At 31.9% G+C, this 26,614-nt stretch overlaps 4 protein-coding genes across 11 annotated transcripts; 2 read left to right on the top strand and 2 right to left on the bottom strand.

Annotated features, from left to right (window-relative positions):
* Positions 1 to 332: 332 nt before the first annotated feature.
* Positions 333 to 3,632, top strand: LOC128390600 (5'-nucleotidase domain-containing protein 3-like). Its single transcript, XM_053350345.1, is given in 9 exon segments — positions 333 to 529; positions 635 to 1,079; positions 1,179 to 1,354; positions 1,435 to 1,456; positions 1,459 to 1,508; positions 1,583 to 2,016; positions 2,111 to 2,212; positions 2,293 to 2,518; positions 2,593 to 3,632. Coding segments are annotated over 8 exon segments (1,506 nt in total). The 5' UTR covers positions 333 to 529; positions 635 to 976; the 3' UTR covers positions 2,986 to 3,632.
* A 4,020-nt stretch (positions 3,633 to 7,652) lies between these two features.
* On the bottom strand, positions 7,653 to 13,752 carry LOC128390624 (reticulon-1-like). Its single transcript, XM_053350368.1, has 5 exons — positions 12,667 to 13,752; positions 10,571 to 10,778; positions 10,158 to 10,296; positions 9,396 to 9,571; positions 7,653 to 7,788 (listed from the first exon to the last, which is right to left on the bottom strand). Exons 1-5 carry the CDS (start codon positions 13,346 to 13,348, stop codon positions 7,737 to 7,739), a joined length of 1,257 nt encoding a protein of 418 aa, XP_053206343.1. The 5' UTR covers positions 13,349 to 13,752; the 3' UTR covers positions 7,653 to 7,736.
* A 156-nt stretch (positions 13,753 to 13,908) lies between these two features.
* Positions 13,909 to 19,431, top strand: LOC128390626 (glycoprotein 3-alpha-L-fucosyltransferase A-like). 8 transcript variants are annotated; one of them, XR_008325661.1, is made up of 6 exons: positions 13,909 to 14,390; positions 14,497 to 14,854; positions 15,189 to 15,351; positions 15,499 to 16,841; positions 17,067 to 17,117; positions 18,117 to 18,258. XR_008325661.1 is itself a non-coding variant. In XM_053350370.1 (5 exons), exons 4-5 carry the CDS (start codon positions 16,818 to 16,820, stop codon positions 19,221 to 19,223), a joined length of 1,131 nt encoding a protein of 376 aa, XP_053206345.1. In that variant the 5' UTR covers positions 13,933 to 14,390; positions 14,497 to 14,854; positions 15,189 to 15,351; positions 15,499 to 16,817; the 3' UTR covers positions 19,224 to 19,431. The 8 variants fall into 8 exon arrangements, 3 of the variants coding, with proteins under 3 accessions (XP_053206345.1, XP_053206346.1, XP_053206344.1); XR_008325660.1 differs by lacking the exon at positions 18,117 to 18,258 and adding an exon at positions 17,404 to 17,803; XR_008325659.1 differs by lacking the exon at positions 18,117 to 18,258 and adding an exon at positions 17,331 to 17,803.
* Positions 19,432 to 19,548: 117 nt separating this feature from the next.
* LOC128390623 (uncharacterized) lies at positions 19,549 to 25,783 on the bottom strand. Its single transcript, XM_053350367.1, has 14 exons — positions 25,319 to 25,783; positions 24,313 to 24,422; positions 24,071 to 24,232; positions 23,865 to 24,000; positions 23,525 to 23,800; positions 23,121 to 23,444; positions 22,780 to 23,034; positions 22,329 to 22,700; positions 21,167 to 22,250; positions 20,950 to 21,095; positions 20,778 to 20,874; positions 20,563 to 20,710; positions 20,100 to 20,492; positions 19,549 to 20,014 (listed from the first exon to the last, which is right to left on the bottom strand). The coding sequence occupies exons 1-14, from the start codon at positions 25,383 to 25,385 to the stop codon at positions 19,790 to 19,792; spliced, it is 3,795 nt and encodes a 1,264-aa protein (XP_053206342.1). The 5' UTR covers positions 25,386 to 25,783; the 3' UTR covers positions 19,549 to 19,789.
* Between the last annotated feature and the right edge of the window lie 831 nt (positions 25,784 to 26,614).

Below are 26,614 nucleotides of genomic sequence, written 5' to 3'. Positions count from 1 at the left end.
AAACACCAAAATGATCAGCAAACGAAGGGAAATAAACAAAGTAAACAAAGGAAACAGAATCAAATTAAATTGAACAATTAACTAATTACCATAGTACAAGTACCATTTATTAACACTTAACAATCAATAGAAATCTACTTAAGTTGATTGATAGAATTAAAAAAGATAATTAATTGCAAGGGTGACCCAAAGAGAGTAGGTAACGAAAACATAAACAAATTAATCTCCGTGACTATCAACACATTTGTTTCTCTTTCTTTTAATTTTCTCTTTCTATTTCTCTGTCTAATTTACTGTCTACGTTTTTCTTTCAACTGAAACCAAAACATCACCAATTGTGTTTTCCTTTCCCTTGGTCTCTTAATTGTTTCACTTAAATTGTTTCTAATTTATTTAATTCCATTCAAGTATAGAGTAATATCAATCTTCCAGTAATTGACAATCACAAATTAATGGTAAGAAATTAAGAAAAAGCAAATCAACCGATGATAAACATCATATGTTTTCCTATTTATTTACAACCTTGAAGGTTTGTATTTGTATTTTTTTTTCCTTTGTGATTTTTTTGTTCTTTTTCTGTTTATTTAACTAATTGTCTAATTTACAATTAACTATAATTGATTCTAATTACTAGCTGACATCCCGGACATCATCTGATTGAGTTACACTGATTGGTAAACATAACAATGTCTTCAATTAAATATCTCGGTAAATTGCGGTTAACCATTAATTTGGGTAATCTATTGTCTCCAAGAAAGATCTCACCATCAATTATTACATCTTCTCCATCATCATTATCATTTTCTTCATCATCCTCATCACAACAACAACAATCACCACCTTGTTGTTCATCTAAAATATCATCATCGCCATCTTTAACTTTACCATCACAAGTTTCATTATCTTCCCATCTTCATCATTCTCACCAATATCCAACTATAATTGTCACCGGTCAGTGTCTACAATCAATATTCCGATGAACGATTTAAGTTCTGATGAAGAAATTACTCAATTGTCTAGTTTAGCAGTTTCGCCAGATCTTACCAATCGTTATATCAGTTACAAGAGACACTTTAAGAGTAAGTAAAACAGATTCTAAATAGAATAGAACAAAAAATATTCTATTCTCAAAATTTTCTATTCTAAATTTAATTTTACTTCCTTTTGTTTTCCCTCAGATAAAATCAAAGAAAACAATATCGATCCGAACGGAGTATTTGCTAACAATGAACTGGATCTATCGGAAATTAAGGTTTACGGTTTCGATTATGATTATACTTTGGCTGTTTATAAAGAATCTCTTCATTATTTAATCTACAATTTAGGACGTGATGTGTTAATTAGCAAATACAAAGTGAGAACTTTCATTAAGTTTCTTCTCTTATTGTTTCATTGAATTTTTGCTAATTTTGTTTACTTATCTTCATCTTAAAGTATCCAAAGGAATCAAATCGTTTAATTATATTCCCGATTTTGCAATTCGAGGCCTTCATTATGATATTGAACACGTAAGAAAAAAAATCTATTGAAATGTTTACTATTTTGTTTACCCAATATTATTTTGTTTATATCAATTTCATAGGGACTTTTGACTAAGATCGACTCGTTTCATCAAATTCAACTTGGATGTGTATACAGAGGATTCAGCCCTTTATCCGATGAAGAAGTGACCCAAATATATGGTGGTTGTTACATCTCCCAGTCATTGATTAAACCTGAAGATGATCATCCAAAGATGAAACAATTAAATGATCTCTTCTCTGTGCCAGAAATTTGTTTACTTGCAAATGTAACTGAATATTTTATCAGGAATAATATTCCCTATTGTCCAGAGATACTTTTCTATGATGTTCAATCGGCTGTGCAAAGTATTCACCCTGTGATGCATCAAATGCTTGATCGTGATAGAATCGGTGATTATTTAGAAAAGCGACCTGAACTTACAGAATTTCTTACTCGACTTCGAGTTGCCAAAAAGAAAATGTTCCTAATCACAAACAGTCCTTTCGATTTTGTGTAAGTCTCGGTGTATATATAATTCACTTTATATCAACATAACAGAAATCAATCAATTCCAGATTAATTTAATTGTCTAATTTTCAATTTTCAGAGACTGTGGCATGAGATTTATGATTGGTAACAATTGGACAGATTTATTTGACATTATTATTGTTCGAGCTCGAAAGCCAAAGTTTTTCAATCAAGCTCATAGGTAATCATTTTATTCACTCATTTGATTGTTGTAATTTCTTTTTTATTCAACTAATTTAAATCTCTCTCTTAATCTTTCAGACCTTTCAGAAGTTATCAACCTGATACTGATTCACATACATGGGAAGAGGTGACTCGTTTTGAAAAGGGTAAAGTTTACATGGAAGGGACAGTGAAAAAGTTACTCGAACTGACCGGTTGGCATGGTAATAATATCCTTTATTTTGGTGATCAAATTTACGCTGATTTAGCTGATTTAACTCTTTTCCATGGTTGGAGAACCGGAGCTGTAATTGGTGAACTTGAGGTATCAATCTAAATGATAATCTACTCGACTCTCATGATTAACTAATTTCTTTATTCTTTTTCCTCTCCTAATAGAATGAGATTAATATTCTGAATTCTGAGGAGTTTTCAGAGGCAATCAGTGAATTACAAGCAATCCAATTGCTGATCGATGAACGTCAAAGAGACACATGCATCTTAAAGTCGCCTCTCCATGCCGAAGATTTGTTACAATATTTATTTCGAGATCGAGAAGTTCTCAGATTGAAATCGAAAAGTTTATTCAACCCACAATTCGGAAGCATATTTAGGACACATCATAATCCGTCCTACTTTTCCCGTCGACTTTTCCGTTACAGTGACATTTATATGTCACATATTACGAACTTGCTGAACTATTCAGTTAATCACATTTTCTGCCCTCGAAGGGGATCATTGCCCCATGAAAAGATGTCCCCAGTTATCAAAGTTCGGGAAATTCAATATTAATCGGCAAGGAAAACCCTGTGGTTTACTAATTGCTGATGATTAGAAATCAAGATTATGGAAATTAAAAAGAAGCATGAAAATCAACTCAATCATGACTATGGAATCAATTGAGATCTAAATCAGAGTTAATTGTTCACTTGCAGCTCAACAACCAATTTGGACAGAATCATCTAGATCAGTCATTTAATTAATCACAGTAATTAACCGCTCCAATCTTTAACCAACAATTTATCTTTATCATTTGTTGAATAGACATTTAGATTTAATGATTAATTAATTGTAGCGATTAAGAATTAAAAAGGAATCTCAATTTCTTTGGCTTAGCTCTCTAAACAATTTACATGACTAATTAATCCTGATTTAATAAATCTCAATTGATTCACAATTATCGTGATGAAAAAAAACAAAATTCAAAGAAAAACAAATTGCTCATCTAATTAAATTAATTATCGTCAATACAAAACCAAGAAACCTGAATAGAAACAATCAAAGGATATTAATTGTTACAGTTTCTATTTGAAAGTCTAATCATAATTACAGAGCTTATAATTGTAATTAAATTAAAATGTATCTCTAAATTGTTTCAAATCAAAACTACGATGGTCAGTTTTCACTTTAAACTGGACAATCAACTTGAAGGAAAAATATTGTAACAATTTGTTTTATTTCTGGGAAAATAATTGAATTTAAATTGAAAACAATTAAACCATTTACAAAAAAAATTCGTATTAATCGATCGACTTCGGTGTCTAATATTAGAACTCAAAAATTAATTCACTATTATCGTAACCTATTCGGAAAAAAGGTTGGACTCAAATTTTGATTTCTTATTTCTCGAAAGTTAAATTAGTTAGGATTATAAAAAATATATCAATTGTATTTGTTAATTAACACATCACGTCCTAAATTGTAGATTAAATAATGAAGAGATTTTTTATAAACAGCCAAACTATAATCTTAATCGAAACCGTAAACCTTAATTTCCGATAGATCCAGTTCATTGTTAGCAAATACTCCGTTCGGATAGATATTGTCATCCTTATACATGTATCATCGTTAAAAAAAACGAAAGATGTGTTTTCCGTTTCCTCAACAAAATATCCGCGAATTTGAACTCAACTCTCTTGATTATTCTATAAATAGATGTTATTATTAAGTGCGAGTGATTTATGAGATATGATTCCCTTCAAGGTTATCAAAAAACTACGAGCCCGTTGCAAATGCGTTAATGAGAGGTAAGGTGAACGATGTTACATTAGATCTTGGCAACAGATTAAACAATCAAATTCTAACAATTGAATTAACATTCAAATGATCCAATCAATATATTAATCAATTTATACAAATGATATCTAATTAGCCATTTATGGTGAATATCTGGAGCGATTATATGTCAATCAATTGATTCTAAACAATCGAAAAAATCTAGTCTCCTTTAACGAACAATTTATCTTCATCATTTGTTGAATAGAAATTTAGATTTAATGATTAATTAATTGTAGCGATTAAGAATTAAAAATTTCAATTGATTCACAATTATCGTGATGAAAAAAAAAACAAAATTCAAAGAAAAACAAATTGCTCATCTAATTAAATTAATTATCGTCAATACAAAACCAAGAAACCTGAATAGAAACAATCAAAGGATACAAGGGAGCGAGCGATCAACATGATCGCTAAGCTTATACAATATTGTTAGCTTCGTATATGCAAGTTAATTTGCTAACTAAACTTCACGAATGCGTTCCTGGTTCCATACGATCGTATGTCGCAGACCAGGTCGTTTCGTGGACGTTTACTATTTCTCTCTCTCTCTCTCTCTCTCTCTTTCTTTAAAATCATTTTAACAACAATGCAACTGTTAAACAATACTAATATTTGAAGGATACGAAAAGAAGCAAAGTCAAAAGAAAGAGAAAATTTGAAAAATTATAACTTTTGATCGACCTTACAACAATCGTTCTATTTTTGTTGGTGCGGAATTTGAAAAGCTTGAATAATCGTGTCTCTGTAGCACATCAGGTTCTTTCTCAATGTTTGCATCAAAAAACGTGAATCGTATTAATTGTGTGATTAATTGTTACAGTTTTTTTTGAAAGTCTAATCATAATTACAGAGCTTATAATTGTAATTAAATTAAAATGTATCTCTAAATTGTTTCAAATCAAAACTACGATGGTCAGTTTTTCTTTAAACTGGACAATCAACTTGAAGGATAAATATTGTAACAATTTGTTTATTTCTGGGAAAATTATTGAATTTAAATTGAAAACAATTAAACCATTTACAAAAAATTAACTCTTTACACTTTAATTGTCCAAGTGGTTAGATTAACAATTAATCTTAAATCCTTAATCGCGATTAAAACTTCAGTTAATCACTTTATTGATTAACAAGATTTTAAGTATTAGATTATAATTTAAATCAAACCAATGGAAATGAATCTTAATCACTAATTATCGTTTCTAATTTGATTCTTGACCACAATTACTTTTAACTCTTGACCAGAGACAGTTGATTAAATTGTCAATTGATGATCAATACAATGTTTACAATTAGTTTCCGAGGACAATTAATTAATTACAATAGAAACTGTCATGTTGGACTTAATTGTAACCATCTAATTGTGTGTCCAGTTAATTATAAATCAACTTCGTTAATTATCAAATCAACAATTAATTCAAGACTCTCTATGTTATTGTTAATCATATTTGTGACCAGTTATTTATTAATCAACCTTAATCATGGGCAGCAATTAGTAACAATCAACCCGCCTTGGTCTTCAACCCATCGGACAATTAACTTGATCATCTCAACAATTAGTGATTGGAACAATTTAACAACATTTCTGGTTGATTGCTGGTTTTGGTTAATTACAATGATTATCTTGATTTCCCTGTTAATTGTTTGCTTAATTGCTTTGATAGTTACACTAATTATCTCATTGTTACTGTTTTATATCATCTTAATTACAACAACATCTAAATTTGTCTCATCAATTATACAATTAACTTTTGATAAACTTCATTTACGATTTGGTAAATTGTAACAATCAACTTAATTTCATCAACACAATCAAGTAAATTATTTCTCATCTCTTTATTTTGTAATTAACTGTCAATTGAATTTAATTTTATTCATCATCAAGAGATCAAACTTTCAACAATTAAATTTAATTTTAAATCAATTTTTGTCTTTCCAATCACAATTAACATAATTTAAACTTATAAAATTGATTTAATTGTTTCCATTAATTTCTTGTAAAATCTAATGTCTCTTAATATTTACTCATCGTGATTAAATTGTTAAGAGTTGATCAAATTTTAAGTAAACACAATTAATTTAATTGTTAATCATTTATTTACTTTAATTACATTGATTAAATTAGGTTAATAATCAATAAGCAATTGGTTTATAATAAGAAACAGAAACAATTAATATTTAAAGTGTCGCAAATTTAGTTATATGATTAACTGATTGCTGTTAATCAGCCAAGTTAATTAAGTGTATTATAAAATATCATTTGAAGGAAATAATCATTTTTAATTGTTATCAAAATGTAGTAGTTAAGAAATGAATCCAATTAAATCACAATCAAGACTTTTTTTGTTAATCATTTTGTATAATTAATCAAAATCAGTCACGTTTGATTAATGATTACGATTAATTTAAAGACGTTCATGATTAAATTAAATGAAAAAAACTGATGATTGATAATTAAGTTAATTTTTTTTTTGGTTTTAAGTAACGATTAGATTAACTAATTAATTGATTCATGAGTAAATAATGATAATTGTCAATAGACAAAAATCAAAGGTTAAATTGTTACCATTAAAGAGTTAATTGTTTTACTAATTGTTCAATCTAATCCACCAATAAATCAGTATAATTAAAATAATAGTTTAAATCGTTGAGTGTCTCAGATTGTTGAATCATTTAGACTTTTGCAATTAACGAGAAATTAAATTGTTACAAAACAGAATGAATTAAAGTTGATAATTAAGGCAATATTATCAAAGTTAATTGCTACAAATTTTGTCAATCATTTGTAAATGATGATTATCACAATTAATCTCTTAATTGTGATCAACTTAAGTAACGTTGCCCATTGAGTGTTTATGATCAGAGTTGAAACAATTAAAACTTAATCAAAGAAATTAAAATTAAGTCTAATTGTTGTATTACTTTGACCAAAGAATAAAAATAATTTTAAATGTTGATGAGAAATCAAATATTATCAGAATGATAATTAGTACGACAGTGATGAAGAAGATGATTAAAAATGATGAATGGATTGAATTCCAAAAAAATGGAACAATTAAGAGAAATTAAGAGAACAATTAACGAAAAAAAACCCGAATTTCTATTGATAACTTAAGTTTACTTTCCATCAAACGTATTAGCATTTCATGGAGAGATCTAAATACTTAATTGTATAAACAAAATGGTCTAAACAATCAAGAAGCAGCGGTGATAATTAAAGTGATCAGATTGTGTATTTAAAGAATGAGAGAGAGAGAGAAAAGGGAATTGGAGATGATTTCTGGTTGCGAATTCAATTAACTGCTTTTGCGATTTCATTCTGATTCCGATCTCGATTTTTGAGTCTCATGTTTTGTATTCAAAGTGAATGGAGGATAAATATTATATGAAGATGAATGTAGATCTTATTTGGTTAAGTTTGGTGTAAGTGTTTCTTTTTATATAAACGTTTCCATACAATCATTGATTTGAATATGTTGAGTTTTACTCTATTGGGCTTTGTCCTTTTTGGATGCAAGGAATGGTAATTTTGTTTTAACTCTGTAATCAAAGAAGAAATAAAAACAATCACAATTAGAATTAGAATTAGGTTAATTAATGAGAAGAGAGAATTTCAATTGATGCATTTTGAGGGAAAAGGAAAAATCAATTGCAGTTTAAATTGTTGTTACTGTTTAAACCAAAATAATAGTGATTAAAGGTTATGTTTTTTGTTTCTGTCAATCTATTCATCTCAATTTCACAATTAAATGGTTAATTGTCTTCCTGATCAATTTAATTCTAGAGAAATTAAATCACAAAGGATATTGGTTGGTGTTTTCATCATCACCACAATTAAAATGATGATGATGAAAAGCTGATCCAATATTGTTAACTGGAATAGCTAAATTGTGACTGATTAATCATTTCCAGAGTAAATAAAATAGTCATGATTGTAAATGAAACAAAACGAAAACTTAATTTCCAACTAATCAAATAATCAAATTAGACTAAATAATCAGTCAATTATGACAACATGAACAGTGAATTATTCAGTACATTCATGGTGTTTATAATTGGTGACGCATGCAACTTGTTGAACAAAGTACAATGCAATCAAAGTCTATTTAAAATTCACCACTATGAATATGATAATAATCATCATCTCGCTTGATAATATGAATAACAATCTACAATTAATTTCCAATTGTTGGAGACAAAAAGGTAAATGAAAGGTCATATAGTAAATGTATAATGAGATACGCTTAGTGTGAGAGGATAATTAAAGATTAAATAGTGAAAATGTATCTGTATAAATACACATAAAGGTAACCAGGGTGGGTCAATCATGGTAAACTTTGTTACCAAATTTAGTGCATGTAATTCAAGTGATGTAATTGATGTAATGTATCTGCGCATATATGAAAATCCTCTATATCAAACATTATCATCATCATTAACTGTACATTGAATTTACTGTACAATGAAAGCAAGATAATTTTACATGGAGATGTAATTGTTTGTCAAAAGATTAGAAGGTAAATTGAAATCACCAGAGAAACCAAAGTATTCAAAATGAACACAATTTCCTAAAACATATAACGGGATTGATCATTTCATTCATTACTATTGAAACTTTGTGTTATCTTTTTGATAACCTTAACTACCTCTTACTTTTTCCCTTTCTCTGGGGTTTTGTGTATATCAAATAAACAAGAGGGTAAAGAAAAGAAAGAGAGGTGGAAAGAGAAAAAGAAAGTCAGTTAATTGTCAAGGTCGATGGCCGCTTGGTTCGAATTCACTTGACGATGAAAAATTGAAAACTTTTTCTACATACATGAAACCTGAGAATATCATAATCGATAAAAAAACAAAGTATTATAACTAATGAAAGAGAGAAGATAGTCTTTGATAAAGACGGATTTAGAAAGGAGAGAGAGAGAGAGAGAGAGAGAGAGAAGGGACATGAATCTCTTCCATTGTAATTCTGGGAGGGGCATTATTGCTTTTTGATGAAATTCTCTTCTCTATTTAGATAGGAACCAAGGATGGAATAAAATTTGAAATAGAAAAGAAAAGCTTGCATCATGGTGACAATGTTAGAATGAAATGTAAATATTGCATCAATTGAAACGAAATGTATCATTCGTAAAGAGAAATATACTCACTGGGAGCAAACACCCTCCATTTGGGCGCAAATGGTTCCAAGATGACCATCGATAACTGTCTTGTTCATCTCGTAGACCTTTGGAACGGAGAAGAGGCCAAGATACATCATGGTAACCAAAGTCATTCCATTGAACCAGGCACCAACATACGTCAAACACCAGAAAGCGATAAAGTACTAGAGAGAGAGAGAGAGAGAGGAAATTAAGGATAATGATTACAATTAAAATCAACAATTTGAGGGCATTGTAACTTCAAGTGCTTTAGGATGGTTCCTTTTTTTCTGTATCAATACAATAGCCTCAAGAAGTAAAAAAACAACAATCTAAGAATGGGTACTGATAGTACTTGAAAAAATGGCTGAGTAAGATGAGTAAATATAGATTAATGAAATAGAATATAAGATAATTAAGTTTATCAGTGAGTGAGCTTAATGAAGGGTAAGTGAGTATGCGAGTGTGTGAGTGAGCATAAAGACTCTTAACTACACGATTAAACTCATTACTAATTATATAATGGTAGTTGTATTAGTGATGACCTTGATTCCAATTGAAAACATACACCACGTTGAACATTTTCTCATCTTCAATTAGTATCGATACATCAAAAAGAAACCAATCTTTCAAGCGATTGAGGTGAGAGAGAGAGAGAGAGAGAGAATAGGGGAAGTAGAAGATGATGGAAAAGGAAGTGACGACAAAGAAAAAGAAGATGATTCAGGTGAATAAATAGACATAGAGAGTTCAGAAAATCATGATGAGTACCTTGATGGAATCGACAATATCCTCAACGAGGAAGATACTTTTCAACTTTAATAAGATGACGTTGAGATGCTTAAGAGTTTTGTCAACTAACTCATGAACCTTTTCCTCAGATGGGATAATATCCATTTCAATATATTGCCTGAAAGGATTGTGTTGATTGAGGTGTTTTAAAGACCAATGCCAGAAGAAGATGCGTCATGACGATGATGAGCCAGACAAAAACGACAAATTGGTAAGAAAAAGAGAAAGAGAGAAAAAGACAAGATTATAAAAACATGACATTAGAACAACTATCGGAGCAATCATGCAGTTCAGAATTTTATCATCTGAAGAGGAAAACAAGTAAATAGGTAATAAAAAAATAGTATAAAAGGGGAATAAGATGATGAAAACGATGGAAGAAGACAATTTACTTGAAAGGATGTCCTTCGTCGGTCTTTTGGACTGCTTGCATGATGTTGCTGTAGATTCGATAGGCAAGGGTTGATCCAAGAATCAAGAGCGATCCATTCGCGATGACAGAGATAATTGAACAACATGCCAACGAGAGGAGTAGTAAAAGTCCACCAACGAAAACTACTCCACTTTTTTTCAAATCACGCCAATAGAGGAGATCGGTAACTGTTGAGAGATGAAAACAATCAATTAGTAACAGTATGAATATTAATCAAGTGATGGAGAGAGAGAGGATGGATTAAGTTGAGATTAAATTTGGGTGAAAAAAATGAACAAATCAGTTTTCGTATCTTTAACAATCAATCATTCCAATTGAATGAAGATTATCATGATTAAAGCTCAGTATCATTACATGATATTGAACAATATTAACACCACGTTTCAGATAATCATTATCACCTTTCTAATTATCAGCAAGGTGAAACTCAGAGAAACGATGAAAAATCAAGAATAGAATATGAATTTTTCTTATCAATGTCTTTTTAAATTATTCTTTTTACTCTTTCTATTCTTCTGTCTACTTAATTCATCTCTTTCTTTCAGAAAAGTTACCACACACTTTTCTTCACTACGACAGCACTTTTCTGGTGAATCTCTTTCTTTTAATCAGAACAAGAGAGAGAGAGAGAGAGAGAAAGAAGACAAGAAGATAAGAAGATACACAAAAGGGGAAAAAAGTAAGAAGAAAGAGAACTCAATCCGTGTCTTTATTTCTCTCTCTCTTCTAATTTGATACAAGAAATCAAGAAGAAGACAGAGAAAAATGTCACAAGATGAACAAATAGAAATTCTATTCTAAAATTGGTCAATTTCGCAAGTGGACAGAGAAAAACGATAATAAAAAAACTGATGGAATTAAAAGAAATTGATAAATCAAAGATGAATAATTAGTTGCGATGCCAACGGGGTAAAAGATAAACAATTATATAAGAACCTGAGTCACAATCTTTGGGTGGTGATGAAGCTGCTGCAGCATTTGATGATCTATCTCTTGCCATTTTAAGATAGTATTGGTTTTTTAATAACAAATAGAAATCACAAAATAAAATAAAATAACAATTTAAGAAAAAAACTAATAGATAAATTAAATAGAAAACAATTAGAAGAGAAAGAGAGAGAGAAAAAAATGAGTACTTGGTGAATATAAAATCAGAATCAAAACACCAAAAATATATAATAAATAATCAACCAAGTAGAACAAAAGTGAGTATAAAATAGAAATACTAGTCTTTCTTTTTCCAACAAAATGAGAGAGAGAGAGAGAGAGAGAATAGGGAGAGCCACTGAGAGAGAGAGACACAGCAGAAAAAAGAGAGACGTAGAAAGAGAATTAAAAAAAGAAAGAGAAAAGAGAGTGAGATGAATCTGGTCTTATTGATGCTCAGAAACGTTAACACGTATGATAATTGATGTTACCAGGACGTTGTAGTGTAAATAACTGGAACTGTTGAAGAAAATTTCAGTTACATCAGCATCTTCATCATCTTCATCATCATCTTAAATCATTCACACAAAGTAGCGGGAGCATCATTATCATCATCATGAAAGTAGAAGAGAAAGAGAGATAATTGTATTCTTTTTTTTCGAAGGAAACGAAAAAAATAATCAACTTTTTTTTGCTTCTTATTTTTATCAGCGATTGACGTTCGTACAATTCGATGTCGATTTTTTTCTCCATCTTCTAATCTTCCAATAAATCGAGTAACACATTTAAAGGGAGAATTAAGTTGATCATGAAATAATCACGCTTCTGTTATTGACTGATTAATTTATATAAATAAATCACCAATTAATCACAAGTATCAATCAACGGTGTTTTTTTCTCACAATCAACTTCAACTTTCTACACATAATAAAGTAATTATACTTGAAAGAGAGAGAAAGAGAGAGAGAGATTGAGTCATTTCTGCTCATTTCTATTCTTCTTTTTGTTTTCAACAGGTAATATGTCAATCTGAGGACATATTTCGGTTGATTGCTTGTAATTAGTTATTCAGTGAGAATGGGAGAGAGAGATGAAGTTATTTAAATTATCTGAGTAATGTGAACTTACTATGAGGATATCTTGTCAAAAAGGAGCAACATTGGGAACTTGATGAAGGTAATGAATCATCAATTGTTGGTTTTTTTGACTCTTTCTTTTCAGCTTGTTTTTTAACTTCTTTGGCTTCAGGTTTGGGTTGTTGTGGTTGAGGTGGTGGTGGTTGTTGTTGTTGTTGTTGTTTGGGTTCTTCGGGTTTAATATCAACGGCTGGTTTAACCTCCGCTTGGATGGTTGATGGAATTGGTGATGTGGTTGTTGTTGGTAATTCTGGTTGTTGATTGAAGGTTGATTCAACTTGTGACAATACTGTTTGGGTAATTGGTGAGGGTGGTGGAGGTGGTGAAGGAGTTGGAGCGCTTTGGTGAAAAGATGGAGGTGGTAAGGGTGAAGGTGATGATTTAACCTCATCGGTACTCATATTAAGAAGATCTCCTTCAAGAGCTGATGGTGTAAACGGTGTTGGTGATCCAGAAGAGGGAATAGATGAAGATACTGGTACGGTTGAGGTTACAGATCCAAAGGGTTCATTTGTTAGGTCCATATCTCGAACAGCATAATCATCGAAAGGAGATCCACCAAAACCAGTAGAAATGTTACCAATATTTGACAAAGGTGACGATTGTTGTTGCTCAGGTTGATCAGACCAATTGGAATCTTCTTCAGGTAAACTAGAATCAATTAAATTGGACATGTTGAAAGATGAAATTGAAATAGAATTTGTTACCAAAGGGAAAGAGAAAAGAAAATGGAGACCAGTGAGAATGAGAGAAAGATGAAAAGGAAAACCCAAGAGAAGAAAAATAATATCAAGAAGAAAAACGTAAGAGAGAGAGAGAGAGAGAGAGAGAGAAACAGAGAGTAGATTTATAAGAATCAGGGAGAGAAGGAGAAAAAGAGAGAAAAACAAATATTATAAGGAAATTTTGAGAGAAAAAGAGAGAGAGAGAATAGAGAAAAAAAAGAGAGAAGAGAAATTCTCAGATAAGACAAAAAGTATGACTCAATTTAAAAAGAAACACAGAAGAAAAATATGAGTAGACAGAAGAGAGAAAGAGAATTTCCAATTGGACTGAAGATGTTTTGGATTTAAACAAGTAAATTAACAGTTAATTCAGTTATTAGGTGAAAAGAGAAAGTCAAGTAATTAACTGAATAGCTGTTAACTAAATTTAATTTAATGTTGTTTGTGGAGAAATGATGAAAACAAGTGATCAGTTTTTGGTACAAATAAAAGTGAAGTATTTTGATGAGACCAAACCCCAAACAAGTTCAGTTGTTGTTGTTATGAGCAAGGGGGAGGCTGAACAGCTACGCCATCTTTGCTTTTCCATTGCGACTCTCCCCTTTCTCTTATTCTCACCAATAATTAATTTAATTGTTTCAATTTAAATGTTTGTCTATCACCAGTTAATTGTTACACTTGGAGAAAATCACAACAATTAACTTGATCACTTGGTCATCAATAGATTTTCACATCTTCTGTGTTCATTTTGTTCTATTCTTTTTTCTTGGTTTTCTCTTTTCTCTTTTCACCTTCCATCACTTTACCTTTTTTTGTCTATTTTGATGCGATTTTAATTGTTGATCATCTTTACATTTAATTTCTTAACCTTGGTAACTGATTAATTTTCTGATCATCTGGTTTTCTCTTTTAATTGTTTTCCTGTTTGTTCTTTTGTTTTTGTTCTCTTTTTTGATTTTACTTGTTGTTGGATTTTCTTCTCTCTGTTATGGTAATTTTTCCTTCTCTTCTCCTAGTACATCAATGTAAATGTTTCTTTTCTTCAGTTTCTATATTATTGATGGTGATTTGCTTTTTTTTCTTCTTTCTTTTTTTAGAATCAACTATTTAAATTAACCATTTCCTTCTATTGTTTACCAATTCCAATGAATCAGCTGTTAACAATCGACTAATTTTAAATTCAACTGATTATCTTTTTCCTCCTGTAAATCATGAGAAAAACAATCAATGGTCATGGTAACAAACTTGGTAATTCAATCTATCGATACAAGTCTCATAACCATTTATATGGTCAATTGTTGTGTTTCTTTGGGATGATTAATGTTAATTTGTACAACACAATGATGAATTTTCCCTGTTTAAATCAAAGGTGATTAAGGAATGGTAAAGACTTTCAAAAGTCCGACCGATTGAAACTCAATGGATTTGGTTATTTGAATTCTCTATGGAATTAAGGTGAGCCTTTTTCGATATTTTCTAATTACTTGAAATCGATTATCATTAATTGACGGAATTTCATAAGAAAAAACTTCGTCAAATTGGTGAAAAAGTTTCTCTACAAATGATTCGCAGAGTTGATGATGAGACAATTGAAACTTTTAGAATCGTTTCTTTCTCATAAAAGTAACTATACAAACTTTTCGATAGATTTCAGATCAATTCGATCAGAAAAAATAAGTAGTTCGATTGACTTTTCAATCACAACAATCAGTGTATTAGTAATAGATGCTAATCAATCAATGTTTACATTAAATCTTTAAATTGCTTTCCCTTAATTACTCCATTCCAGGTAATCTAATAACTAATCTGATTCCACTCAAGAGGATCCGAGTGATAAAAACACGAAGAAAACTGAATCAGGGGCAATCAATGTTGATTCAGTTTGTGAGATGGAAAAAAATGAATCAAACAATTAAAGATAATCACCAATGGTGATTTACTGATTGCTAAAGGTAATAATAATAAAAACATCTTATTAAAACATTGGTGTGGCTCCGAATAAGTAATTAAAAGTTGCTCTTGTATTGGAAAATTGTAAAACTGTGAAATTTGAAATTGCAAAATCAAATCAAGTTAATTGTTTCATTCGATTATCAAAGTGTCCAGAATAGATTGTCCAGTTTCGAGGATTTCGACCGCAAAAAAAGGACCAAATTGCCCAATTAAATCGGAGAGGGAGAGAGAGAGAGAGAGAGAAAACAAATATCCAAGGAGGAATATCTTTCATCTGTTATAATCGTTAATCCATCATCGTTAATCCACCAATATGGATTATCCATTATTCATGAAAAGTATTCTTTTCCTGGCAAATTTGGTTTGTCTTTTTGTTTCCATAATTTGTTTCACCATAGATTCTGATCGTTGGCATGAATATCTCTCATCAATTATAACTCTTGTGGTGACAATTTATGGTTTCGCGATTTCTTGTCAAATTAATCAATGTCTTCTACTCTCATTTACCATTGCATCAGCCATTGATTTCCTTGTTAATTTGGCAAACATAATAATCATGATTATCTTAACCGTTCGTTGGAAACGATTCTGTAATGTTGGTGACACTTATTTCGATGATGGGTCAGGATGGACCTGTCATGATCTAAATTACAAAGGTTATTGGGGATTCGTTTACGCTGAGATTACACTTTTGCTGATCGGATTAATTTCCAGGATTCTAACAGCAATGTCATCGTTTTTCCTGGTTAAATACTATTTCAATGATATAAAAAATGAACACGATTAATGAGCCAAGTTGATTGCCAAAGAAATAAACGTAATCCAAAAGCAAATTTAGTGGTGAGAGCAAATCAACAACAACAATTAAAAAGGAAACAATTAACCGCCAGTAACAATCATCATATCATATGATTGAATCGCTTTCTCTTAATCATTAACCCAATCAGATTACAATTCATTTTCACCAATTTTCAATTTACTTACACTTTGTCCAATTGTGATTTCAATGTAATCCCAAAGATCAATTGATCAACAACAACATTTTGTATTAACATTACACAATTAAATCAAATCTTGTAACAATTAACACAATTTGAAAGTGGAAACATTTTCAACTCATTTTTAGGATTAACATGAACTCCTTTCAAATCCTTGATTAGTGTAACCGATTGTAACCATTGATAATCTACAATGTATGTTAATTGCTACAGATTAATTGTTTGCTCTCTCCTAATTGGATCAACAATGGAGCAATTAATATGTTTAGAGTTTAAATTATCTTTCCAATTGTAAATTGATGATTAATCGTCTCTCTTCAAACCAATTGCAATTTACTTTGATAATATTGTTTTCCATTTTGCTAACCAGTGATTTAAATTGTTGTGACAATTTGATTTCTTTGTGATTCTCAGGACGGAATATATTTTAATTCAATTCTGTGTTTTACTGTGATGATTAACTCCCAATGATTAACCTTTCAATTAATCAGGTAAGTAAATCAACCAATTGCTCATATTTCATTGAATAGAAATGATTTTCACTCGATGAGGAAACAATTTGATTGTCTATTGTAAGTAATTAGTTAATTTGGATACCAAGTGAAACAATTTTTCACATTTTATTGAGACTAATTGTTAACAATTAACCTTGATAATTAACCAATGGATTGTGAACAAAAAAACTTATTGTAAATTGAATTGTTTTAAATTTCTAGTTGATGGTCATTTACATGTTAACCATTTCATCTTGATTGTAGTTGCTTCATGTGAGTATCAATTGTGTTAATTGTTTGCCTGCGACAATTAACAAGGTGACAAAATCATCCAACTGTTAATTAACCATCAAAATATTTTAATTGACGCAATTAACTGAGAAACATTTACATCTACTCATTGACTTATATTAATCAATTGTTTCTTCAAATGGGTTAACATAATTGTTTCACATCGAGTGTTAAATTAACAATTTAATCTTACAGTTAATCAAGTTTATTTTTTTCTTCATTCTAATCTAACTGTTTTCCGAATCATCTTCATCATAATAACAATTAGTTTAAACGATCCCATGGAAATTGATTGTAACAATCAGTTAATCTTTCTCTGGTGATAGTTACTTGGCAGCCGATTTGTAAGTGCTTGTGGAGGTTGTGATTATAATTGTAATGATGGAAAATGTTGATTAACTAATTAATACATCAACTGAAGACTCATAATGATTATCTTGAGATATTGTGATGATTAACAATTGAACAATTAACTTTACCTGATGTTAACCAAACAATCAACGAGAATTCATTGAAATCAATCGCCTCAAACAACAATTGAAACTGAATGGATTTAAATTTGTTGATTGTCTTTTGAACAATATTTTCAAACAATTTACAAATCAACAGTTTTAAATGTCATCAAGTTAATCTGACAGAAATGATGTTAATCATTTGTTAATTAATTGCTGTGTAAATTAAACTTTCCATTTGACCTTAGTGTCTTTTAATTGATCAAAATTAGTGCCAACAATTTGGAACACAATTAACCATAATCTCGAAGGTTAATTAATCTTTCTGGTTTAATATTCATCTTCATGATTAACTGAATTACTGTTGTATTTTTCTGGTTCATCAATGAGTGTTTCTGGTTACTTTTCTGGTAACCATTCAAACAATTCTCGACGATTTGTTTACTTTGGTCTAATTTGTATCATCTTTTTCCTCTTCTACCTGACAATCAATGAAATTGGACCAAAATCAACGTACGATTATCACAAGGCCAGTGGTTTCGTCGATTACCTAACCCCACCATTGGAAAATAGCTCATTGAAATCTAATCGATCACTTTATTCATCTTCACATCTTCATCCGATCACCATTGAAGAAGCACCTAAAGTCCTTCTTTGGACTGGACTTTACCAGGACGGAACTTGGGAAAATAGTGTTGAAAAATTGGCCCCTTGTGGTGTTTATATTACCCGACAGAGGAAATATTTAGCCGAAGCTAAGATAATCATCTTCCACTGGAGGAATCTTGAAGTTACTGATTTACCACCCAAATTACCTGATCAAAAATGGATCTGGTATCATTCAGAGTCACCTCATCATACCTGGAGGTCAAATATAATGTCCAGTTTACAGAGTAAATTTGATTGTTGGGCCTCTTATCGACAAGACTCTGATTTTTATATTCCCTATGGTCGGATATTACCTCGAACTACCAATGAGACCAAAAAATTGAACCAAAAGACGATCAGATTAGCGTCTAAACCTAAATCAATCGCTTGGATGGTCTCCAATTGTAAAGCACCTTCAGGTCGCGATGATTTTGTCCGACAATTATCAAAGTTCATGCAAGTTGATATTTATGGTGCTTGCGGTAAATTGAAATGTTCACTTCCTTCCGACTTTCGATCGCAAAAGTGTTGGCAAAAAATGGCCAATGAGTACAAATTTTATCTCTCCTTTGAGAATTCAATTTGTCGTGATTATTTCACCGAGAAAGTGGTCAACATCCTGGACCTTGATATTATCCCAATTGTTTTCGGTGGTGCATCTTATTCAACCGTTTTACCGGAACATTCATTCATCAATGCTCTCGATTTTCAATCACCTCAACAATTAGCAAACTATTTAAATTATTTGTCAAACAATGAGACAGCTTATAATGAGTATTTCACTTGGAAACATGATTATTCAGTCCAATTAATGATTCCAACTCGTTATCATGATATTTTCTGCCTAATTCATCAAGGATTATCGGGTCCTAATCCGAAACAGTGTCAAGGTACCAACGGTGTTAATCTGATCAAATGGTGGTACGGTGATGCTAATTGTAAGAAATGGAAACCTGACAAAGGATTAGTTGATTTCCATGTTTATTAATTTGCCACCAAATGCACGTTAATCAACCGATCAACGGATTATTAAATTATTTCTTCCTCTCCTGCCATCGGTTAATCAACAATCAATCTATCAATCTATTTATTTGTAACTTAATCATCATTTTGTAATGTTGTTCATTTCAGTGGATAAATTATATTATATTATATATAAAATTATCGTTAATTGTTATATTAATCAAATAATCAATTATCTCTCTCTCTCTCGTTTTCAATCAACAGCCAACACATTTTCACCTTGATCAATCTACTAGATTGTTATTAGTAAACGACAATTAAATTTGATTGGAAATCTATTCCAAATGGGATGAGAATATTTTAATTGTCTTTAATTGTTTATTTATAAATTGAAATGAAAAATTTAAACTTCTATTGGTGTATAATTAATATATCGAGTCTCAATGTTCAGTAATTGTTGACATAATATTGGAATTGTTATTAATCAGAATATTAGGAAAATTGTGGTGATTGAAAAGACGATGAACTAAATTGAATTGTGATTAGGGAAAGATTAGTAAATTCTGGTGAGTTATTATTGATTGATTTTCGTTAATGGTGATCAACGATGAATCCAGAATCGCCTTTACCACAGGTAGTTAAGGTCACACTTCGTAGGCTTCGAGATCGCTCAAACAACGAGGGATCGGTGTAAATTGGTTCACTAGGATCATCGAAATCAGAACAGCCTCCGGCGGAACTGTTTTTCGCCATCGGTGTAACGTACAAATTTGAACAAAGTTGAGCCGAACCGTTTAAACCTCCCGATTGATTTAGCTGATTGTAAGAGAAAGAGAGAGAGAGAGATGAAAGTGGACAATTAGGAGAGACAATTAACAAAATTAGTTGATGGTCAACTTACTGAGAGTCTTTTACTTTGTTTGAAGACTAAAAATGCTGCAATTAACATTGCGATTATAATGGAAACCAGAATTGTGATCGTTGTGATTAAAGCATAATAACCGGAAGATGCGACACATATTTTGGGCGCTTCGACCATCACCAATGGCTTGGACTCGGGTGAGGGAATATCGGCTCTCGAAAGGTAAACTCGTAACAATTCATGAACTTCCTCTTCTCCGTCGCCCGTTGAATTAGTGGACTCGGAATCATTTTCTATTGGTGCCTCGTCACCTTCTCGAAGGTAATTTGTTGTTACATTGATACTCTCAGAATCTGAGATTCCTCGACGTCGTCGTCGTTTTCCCCATGAAGGAAATGAACCTGGGCCTCGACCTCGATCAGAACAGATCACCTAAAAGTTATAAAGAGAAAATTTCGATAAATTTTAATGACAGTTTACTCTAATTTACAAGGTTAATTACCGGTTCACAAGGTCCTCTACATGTTCGGACTGTGGCCTGGAAAACAAGGAAATTTGAATCGGGAATTTTGAATGCATAAAATTCCGCTTCCAATGCTCCGTCCGGAGTTTTGTGGAGTTCGGGGAAAACGTAAAGATCAACTGGACATCTGAATAAAGAATTTGAATGACAACAGTTAAAACGTTTAAATTGTTACAATTAAAATGGTAATTTACCCTCGAGAATCAATTAGATGTACTTGTCGACCAGTGTATGGATCCTTGGCAATCACATTCGTCGCAAAAATGTCGCTGTTGAAGTAATCGTAACGATCTAAAACAAAATAGTTTACAAAGAACAACAAAAGTTTAGAAATCAATTGTACTCGTAATTAGTTTAATCGCTTACATTGACCTCGGGCCTCTAATCGAAAGGTCAATAGATCACCGACAACGATGGTATTGGTCGGAGTTCCCCGGTAAAGAATACGAAGAACCACATTCGAGGTCAGAATATTCTGGGCTGGTAAATGTTCAATTTGTGTTGGGTATCGCCTGGAATAGTTAATCAAATCGATGAGTTGATTAGTTGATTTACTTTTAGAAATGATTGTTTAAATGCTTACCCGTCAGTCTTAGTGTCCAAATAGTTTGATGTGACAACGGCCTCACCGGGACCCGAAAAGTAACAAGTCAAATTGTACTTTTTATCTCGACTCGTTTGAACATAATCGTTGAACTGTACAACCACGATATTGGTCATTGCATCGCCGTACTGTTGAGTACCACATCGTGGGAACCCGTTGGCTCGTGATATCCTTAGCACTGAGACCGAACCACCATTACCATCATAGAAGCAAGAATCGTAAAATCCATAAGTGTAGATACGTCCAAAGAAACCTTCAGGCGTTTTAAGTGTGAACTCCATTCCCTCCGGAGTACAAGTTTGTGTCACTTCGAGACACTCAGCGGGAAAACCTAGGCCACCAGCACCGAAACCATCTCGCTCATAATAATCAAATTGTGTCGCTTGTTCAAAGTAAGCCGGATTATCGAGTTTAAATTGTTTCGAATCGTATTGTGAGAGTTCACAATTATCGGCAGCAAAGAAACCACGGAAATTGAATGATGCACAAAGATAATCACGCGATTCAACACACTGTCTCTCACAGTCTTCCAATCGCTCGGCTCGAACTATTTTAAAGATATAAGTACTTCTGAGTCGCGTTCCAAAGCCAATACGATTGAATCGATTACCAATTCCACTTGCAGGTGGACCAACAAGAGCACCCGCTACACCGGGAGGACCATTGGCGGGATTGAATTTACAACGATCTTGAAAGAATGGGGGATGAGCAAAAGGTGCAGGCTGTGGTTGTGGAGGCGGAGGGACAATACTGTTGGCATGAATTCCTGCCGGAAGTGCTGACGGAGGAGGAACAGGTAACCCGATTGAATGATAAGGGATAATGTGACTTGGTGGTATCGGTGGACCCATTAAACTTGGTGGTGGGGATAAAGAGCCTGAGGAAGGTGAACCTTGTGAAGATGATGAAGATGATGATGAAGATGAAGGTGAACCAGAATTACCGTTAATTGTGACGGATGAGGAAACACTTGAAGGTCCATGTTGATTGGGATGACCAGGGGGAAGGCCGAAAGGATAACCTTGTGGAGATCCTGATTGCATAGGTGGATAGTTACGATGAGCTGAAAATCCAATTTAATTGTTAATTGTGATTAAATGAATGAGACAATTGATGAAGTAAAAAAAAAAGTTTTTCTTACCAAAACTATTGTAAGGATTAACCGGAAATTGTGCCTGTTTAATCCGGAAATCATGTTGATTTGGATTAAAGGTGAAACTCGGATGATTCCTTTCAAACCCATAACCACCGCGATGATGATCATCACCTCTCCATAAAGATTGTGGTGTTTGAGGCCAACCTGGTGCACCCGCTGGTGCTATCGGTGAAACTCCCATTGGTCTCATGGGTTGACCAGGATGAAGAGGTGACCCAGGAATCTGAGGTGGACCATGATGCTCAGGTGAGAAACCAGGTAAACCAGGGGCAGGGAAATTATATCCATAGGGAGACATTTGTGCTTGAACGATTTGATGTTGACCTGAGAAAATTTGATTCTCATCCATTGTACGGTCTATAAAATGTTCAAACAAGTTAAATTTAAACTTCCATTTCAACAATTAACTCACAATCGATGAAATTATTATACTTACGCCATAAGAATTTGTAATAATCGTAAGATGGATCATCAACAAGGTTCGAATGCCACATATCCGCCATTTCTCCGGAACTAAATCGACACGATTTCGTCGAAGATGAATATTCAACCGATTTACAATTTCGAGAGTACCGACGGGTACACTCTTCGAGACAATTATAAAAAGAATAGGCAGTAATTTCGACCTCATGTGGACCATCTAATCGTTTACGACGATAACATTCAAGTGTCGTATTGGACATTGCAGCGTCTATTAGATTGAAATTAATTCCATTAGTTGATCGTCATCAATTAAAGAAGACAATTAACAATTAACTCGAGCTAATAAATATTTACCTCTCTCTGAGTCGACACATAAAACTCTGTAGTAATTACCAGCTGATTGTTTCAATGGTCGACGATTAATTTGATTCGACGACGGGTTCAGGTCACCATTTAATTCTGATTGAAGAGCTGGATCTTCATCGTAAAGAATACAAGTTTTACCTTGATCATCGTAGTTAAATGACCGGCACATGAAACCCTTTTCCTCAAGTGCCCGTTTACATAAATTTGAACATTCGTTCAGATCGTTGGCCGTAAGTAAATCCCGTTCAAATTGACCTTCCAATTCCTTACCTGGTTCAATGATGGAAACAGTTGACGAGCAAATTTCCGACCCTAAACAATCAAGGTAAACGATTAGATTGATCACTTTGAACAGTTGGAAATTAGTTGATTAGTTGGAACAATTTAATTACCTTTGAGACACATATTTTCCATATAATCAGAATTAGAATCAATTGTAAATGCTCTGGAATTTGATGATCGAGTTTCTCGACTTAAGCGACACTTTGAATTGGTTCGATCGTAGGAAGCTGATCTACACGGGAATTCGGCCTCATCTAAACAACGATCTGAACATTCAGTTCGATTAGAAGTGAAAATTTCTTTATCTTTGGTTCCTTCAAATTTAAATCCAGGGATTCGTTCAAATGTATACAAACGATTGGAACAGTCGCCATTTAATTTTTGAGCTACGAACGAGAAAAACTTGACACAATTAGCAACTGAATCGAAAGTGGCCTTAAAACTACTCACAATTAAGACAGACTTCGTTAAAGTGCCAAGCGTTGTCTTGTTTGACTAGCGATTCACCTCCATCAGGACTAGCACGATCTCCATAGAGGATACATTGTGATTCCTCATATTCAGCCGACAATCGACCTGATCCAGGCTGGAAAATTAATCGAAGACAGAATTAATCAATCTGTAGATTGGATGATCAGAGGAATGAGGTCACTTACATGATTTAATCCGTTTTGGTCATTTGAATGAAAAGGTGACGATCGACGAGCCCCGGGGGCAAAGTCAAAGGACAAACAATTTTCGATGACCGAAACTTTATCTTCTTGGCACCGACGAAGACACTCTTCGAGCACCTTAATTGGAGCTTCACTTCTAGTGATCTGATAATTGTAACAATAGAAAAAAATTAAAAACCAAACCATTGTAACAATTAAGCAAATCAATTGATTCCAATACTCACCAACTCTCTTTCACCTTTATTTCCAAAATTTGTATTTGAAGATCCACTTAAACGGTGGTCCGAAATTTTTTCGAATGCCAATTTCCCTAGCCCATTATTACAACTTGTTGCTGAATTGTAACAGAAAGAAACAATTAACAACAATTAAGCTAAATTGTTTCAGGAATCATTTTCAATTCTGTTGCTGATTATCTTGATTATCTAACCTTAGATGATTTAAATTATCATGGTCAGTAACTTTAATATGGACTTTGTTATGTTCAATGGTTCAAACTATTGGTCAGTTTTGATTGTTACAATTAAAAGTACATAGGGAGAGACAATAATGAACCTTGAAATTAATTAAATGACGGACGGAAATGTCCCATTTAAATGATAATTAGTCCAGAATAATATAATTAGAATTGGAAATTTCTATTATCATTGAATTTTCATTGTTTTGATTAATTGTTTAAATTGTTTGTTCCCTTCTTGTTTGTTTATTAATAGTAAAAGGTCAGCCTTAAACAATTAAATCCTTTTTGTTAATTGTAACTAATCAATTTCCAGCCTTGACGGTCATCAACTTTAAAATTTAATTGTAATCACTGATTAGCTGATGATATGTTTTAGACGGAACCAAAGACTTAATCAGAATGAAATTGAAGTTCTAATCAATCGATGAAAACGGTAAAGGTTCTAAACAGCTAACTATTAAGAGCTAAGATCGAAACAGCTAAATTAGAGAAGACAATTTAGATGTCACGATACATATTTGTTTGTTTAATTTAAGGCAAATTTAGATGATTTTTGAATGGTTGAATAAGACTCAGAGAGTCAGAATTCATCCAAATTCACTCCGTCAAATATTCAACGGATTCAAATTCACTTTAGCTCTTTTCGTTTAACTATTTAGACCTTAGCTCTAATGAGTTAAGCTGTTTTCAATTCAAACCTTTATTAAATAATGAATAACAATTAAGTAAATTGATGGACACAATTAGGGCAACAAGGGCTGATTACTCACCTTCAGATAATATTCGGAGAGCGGCAAGAAACGAAACCAATGGAACCATGATTAGCAAATTGTTCATGATCGATGGTTAATCAACCAGTGGAAAATTGTAATTAACTTTAATTTGAACCACTAATCACAAAGCATATCACCAAAACTGAAACAATTAGCACAATTAATCTTGTAAACATCAATTAGTCGAAACGATGATTGAACGATTAAAACGATTAAGGATTAGAAATTGATTGTTGGTGATTTAATTACGAATCAAATGAATTAAAAGTTTGTAAGAATCGAGATGAGGATAAATGGGAGATGATAAATTGTGAGGGAGATGAGAAAAAGGTGATGAGGATGATATGGTTAAGTGAGTTCTCTTTCTATATGTATATTTATCATCCTCATCCCATGTTCATTGTTGATTCTCATGATGATGATGATGATGAACAATTAAATAGGATGAGAAATGATGATAAACCTAAAAGAAAGAGAAACATTTAAATTAACCCAAACAACACCAACTTTGGACTAGGAAGAGTTGACAATTTAATATTTTAATTCACTTCTCATCATTGAGATTATTATTTAACCATTTTCATTTTGTTGATTGTTATTACAAATTTAATTCAAATTGTTAACAATTTACATCCGTCATTGTGATTATCATGTTACCTATGAGATGATGATGTTAACGTATCTTTTTTTTGTTATAATTAATTTTGATTGTTACAATTTTGTCGCGGTCACAATTTAATTATTTATTTTTTCATCTTTTTCCGGAAAAAAAGAGACATAATTTTAATTATTATTATTATATTTTCTGGTCTCTCATGTAACAATTAACAATTCAATTGATTGTGATTTGGTACCTAAGGGTAACAATTAACGTTTTTTAATGTGATGAACTTGTAGATTCAATTAAAGCCAATGTCCGATATCAACTAAGAATAGGTTAACATTGGTTAGTTTAATTATCTGTTAATTGTTGCAGTTAAAGGTAAATGACATTGAACATAATTTGCAACAATTTAACAATCAGGTTAATATCTTTTTCTATCAACAATTAACCTTTAAAGGTTAACTGTTTGAATGACAATCAATTGTGGCCCTTGAATATTGATGCAGTTTATAAATTGATTATTGATTAACTCGTCTAATTAATTATTAATTTGATTTAAGGCTAATTGTTATTTTAATTTGCAATTTTAACCTAAATTGTGTGATAATTTGTCTTGTGTAAATGTCTAATTGTAAGTGAGGATAACAAATGATTAGTTGATGATTAAATAAACAAATCTGTGAATTATA

Source organism: Panonychus citri, unplaced genomic scaffold (genome assembly GCF_014898815.1).
Source record: "Panonychus citri isolate SS breed McGregor unplaced genomic scaffold, ASM1489881v1 Contig00124, whole genome shotgun sequence".
Classification (NCBI taxonomy): domain Eukaryota; kingdom Metazoa; phylum Arthropoda; class Arachnida; order Trombidiformes; family Tetranychidae; genus Panonychus; species Panonychus citri.
Note: the sequence above shows the minus strand (reverse complement) of the source record. Positions and strands in the feature narration are given on the sequence as shown.

Bases quoted from the DNA above. Each gene is read 5' to 3' on its own strand.
- LOC128390624 (XM_053350368.1), bottom strand. From the start codon at position 13,348: ATGTCCAATTTAATTGATTCTAGTTTACCTGAAGAAGATTCCAATTGG. The intron at 10,297-10,570 runs GTAAATTGTCTT...CAATCCTTTCAG, and splicing joins GACGAAGGACATCCTTTCAA to GCAATATATTGAAATGGATA. The intron at 7,789-9,395 runs GTGAGTATATTT...CTTTGATTACAG, and splicing joins ATGGAGGGTGTTTGCTCCCA to AGTTAAAACAAAATTACCAT.
- LOC128390626 (XM_053350369.1), top strand. From the start codon at position 17,973: ATGAGTGTTTCTGGTTACTTTTCTGGTAACCATTCAAACAATTCTCGA.
- LOC128390623 (XM_053350367.1), bottom strand. From the start codon at position 25,385: ATGAACAATTTGCTAATCATGGTTCCATTGGTTTCGTTTCTTGCCGCT. The intron at 24,423-25,318 runs GTGAGTAATCAG...GTTACAATTCAG, and splicing joins TCTCCGAATATTATCTGAAG to CAACAAGTTGTAATAATGGG. The intron at 20,711-20,777 runs GTAAATTACCAT...TTCTTTATTCAG, and splicing joins CATCTAATTGATTCTCGAGG to ATGTCCAGTTGATCTTTACG.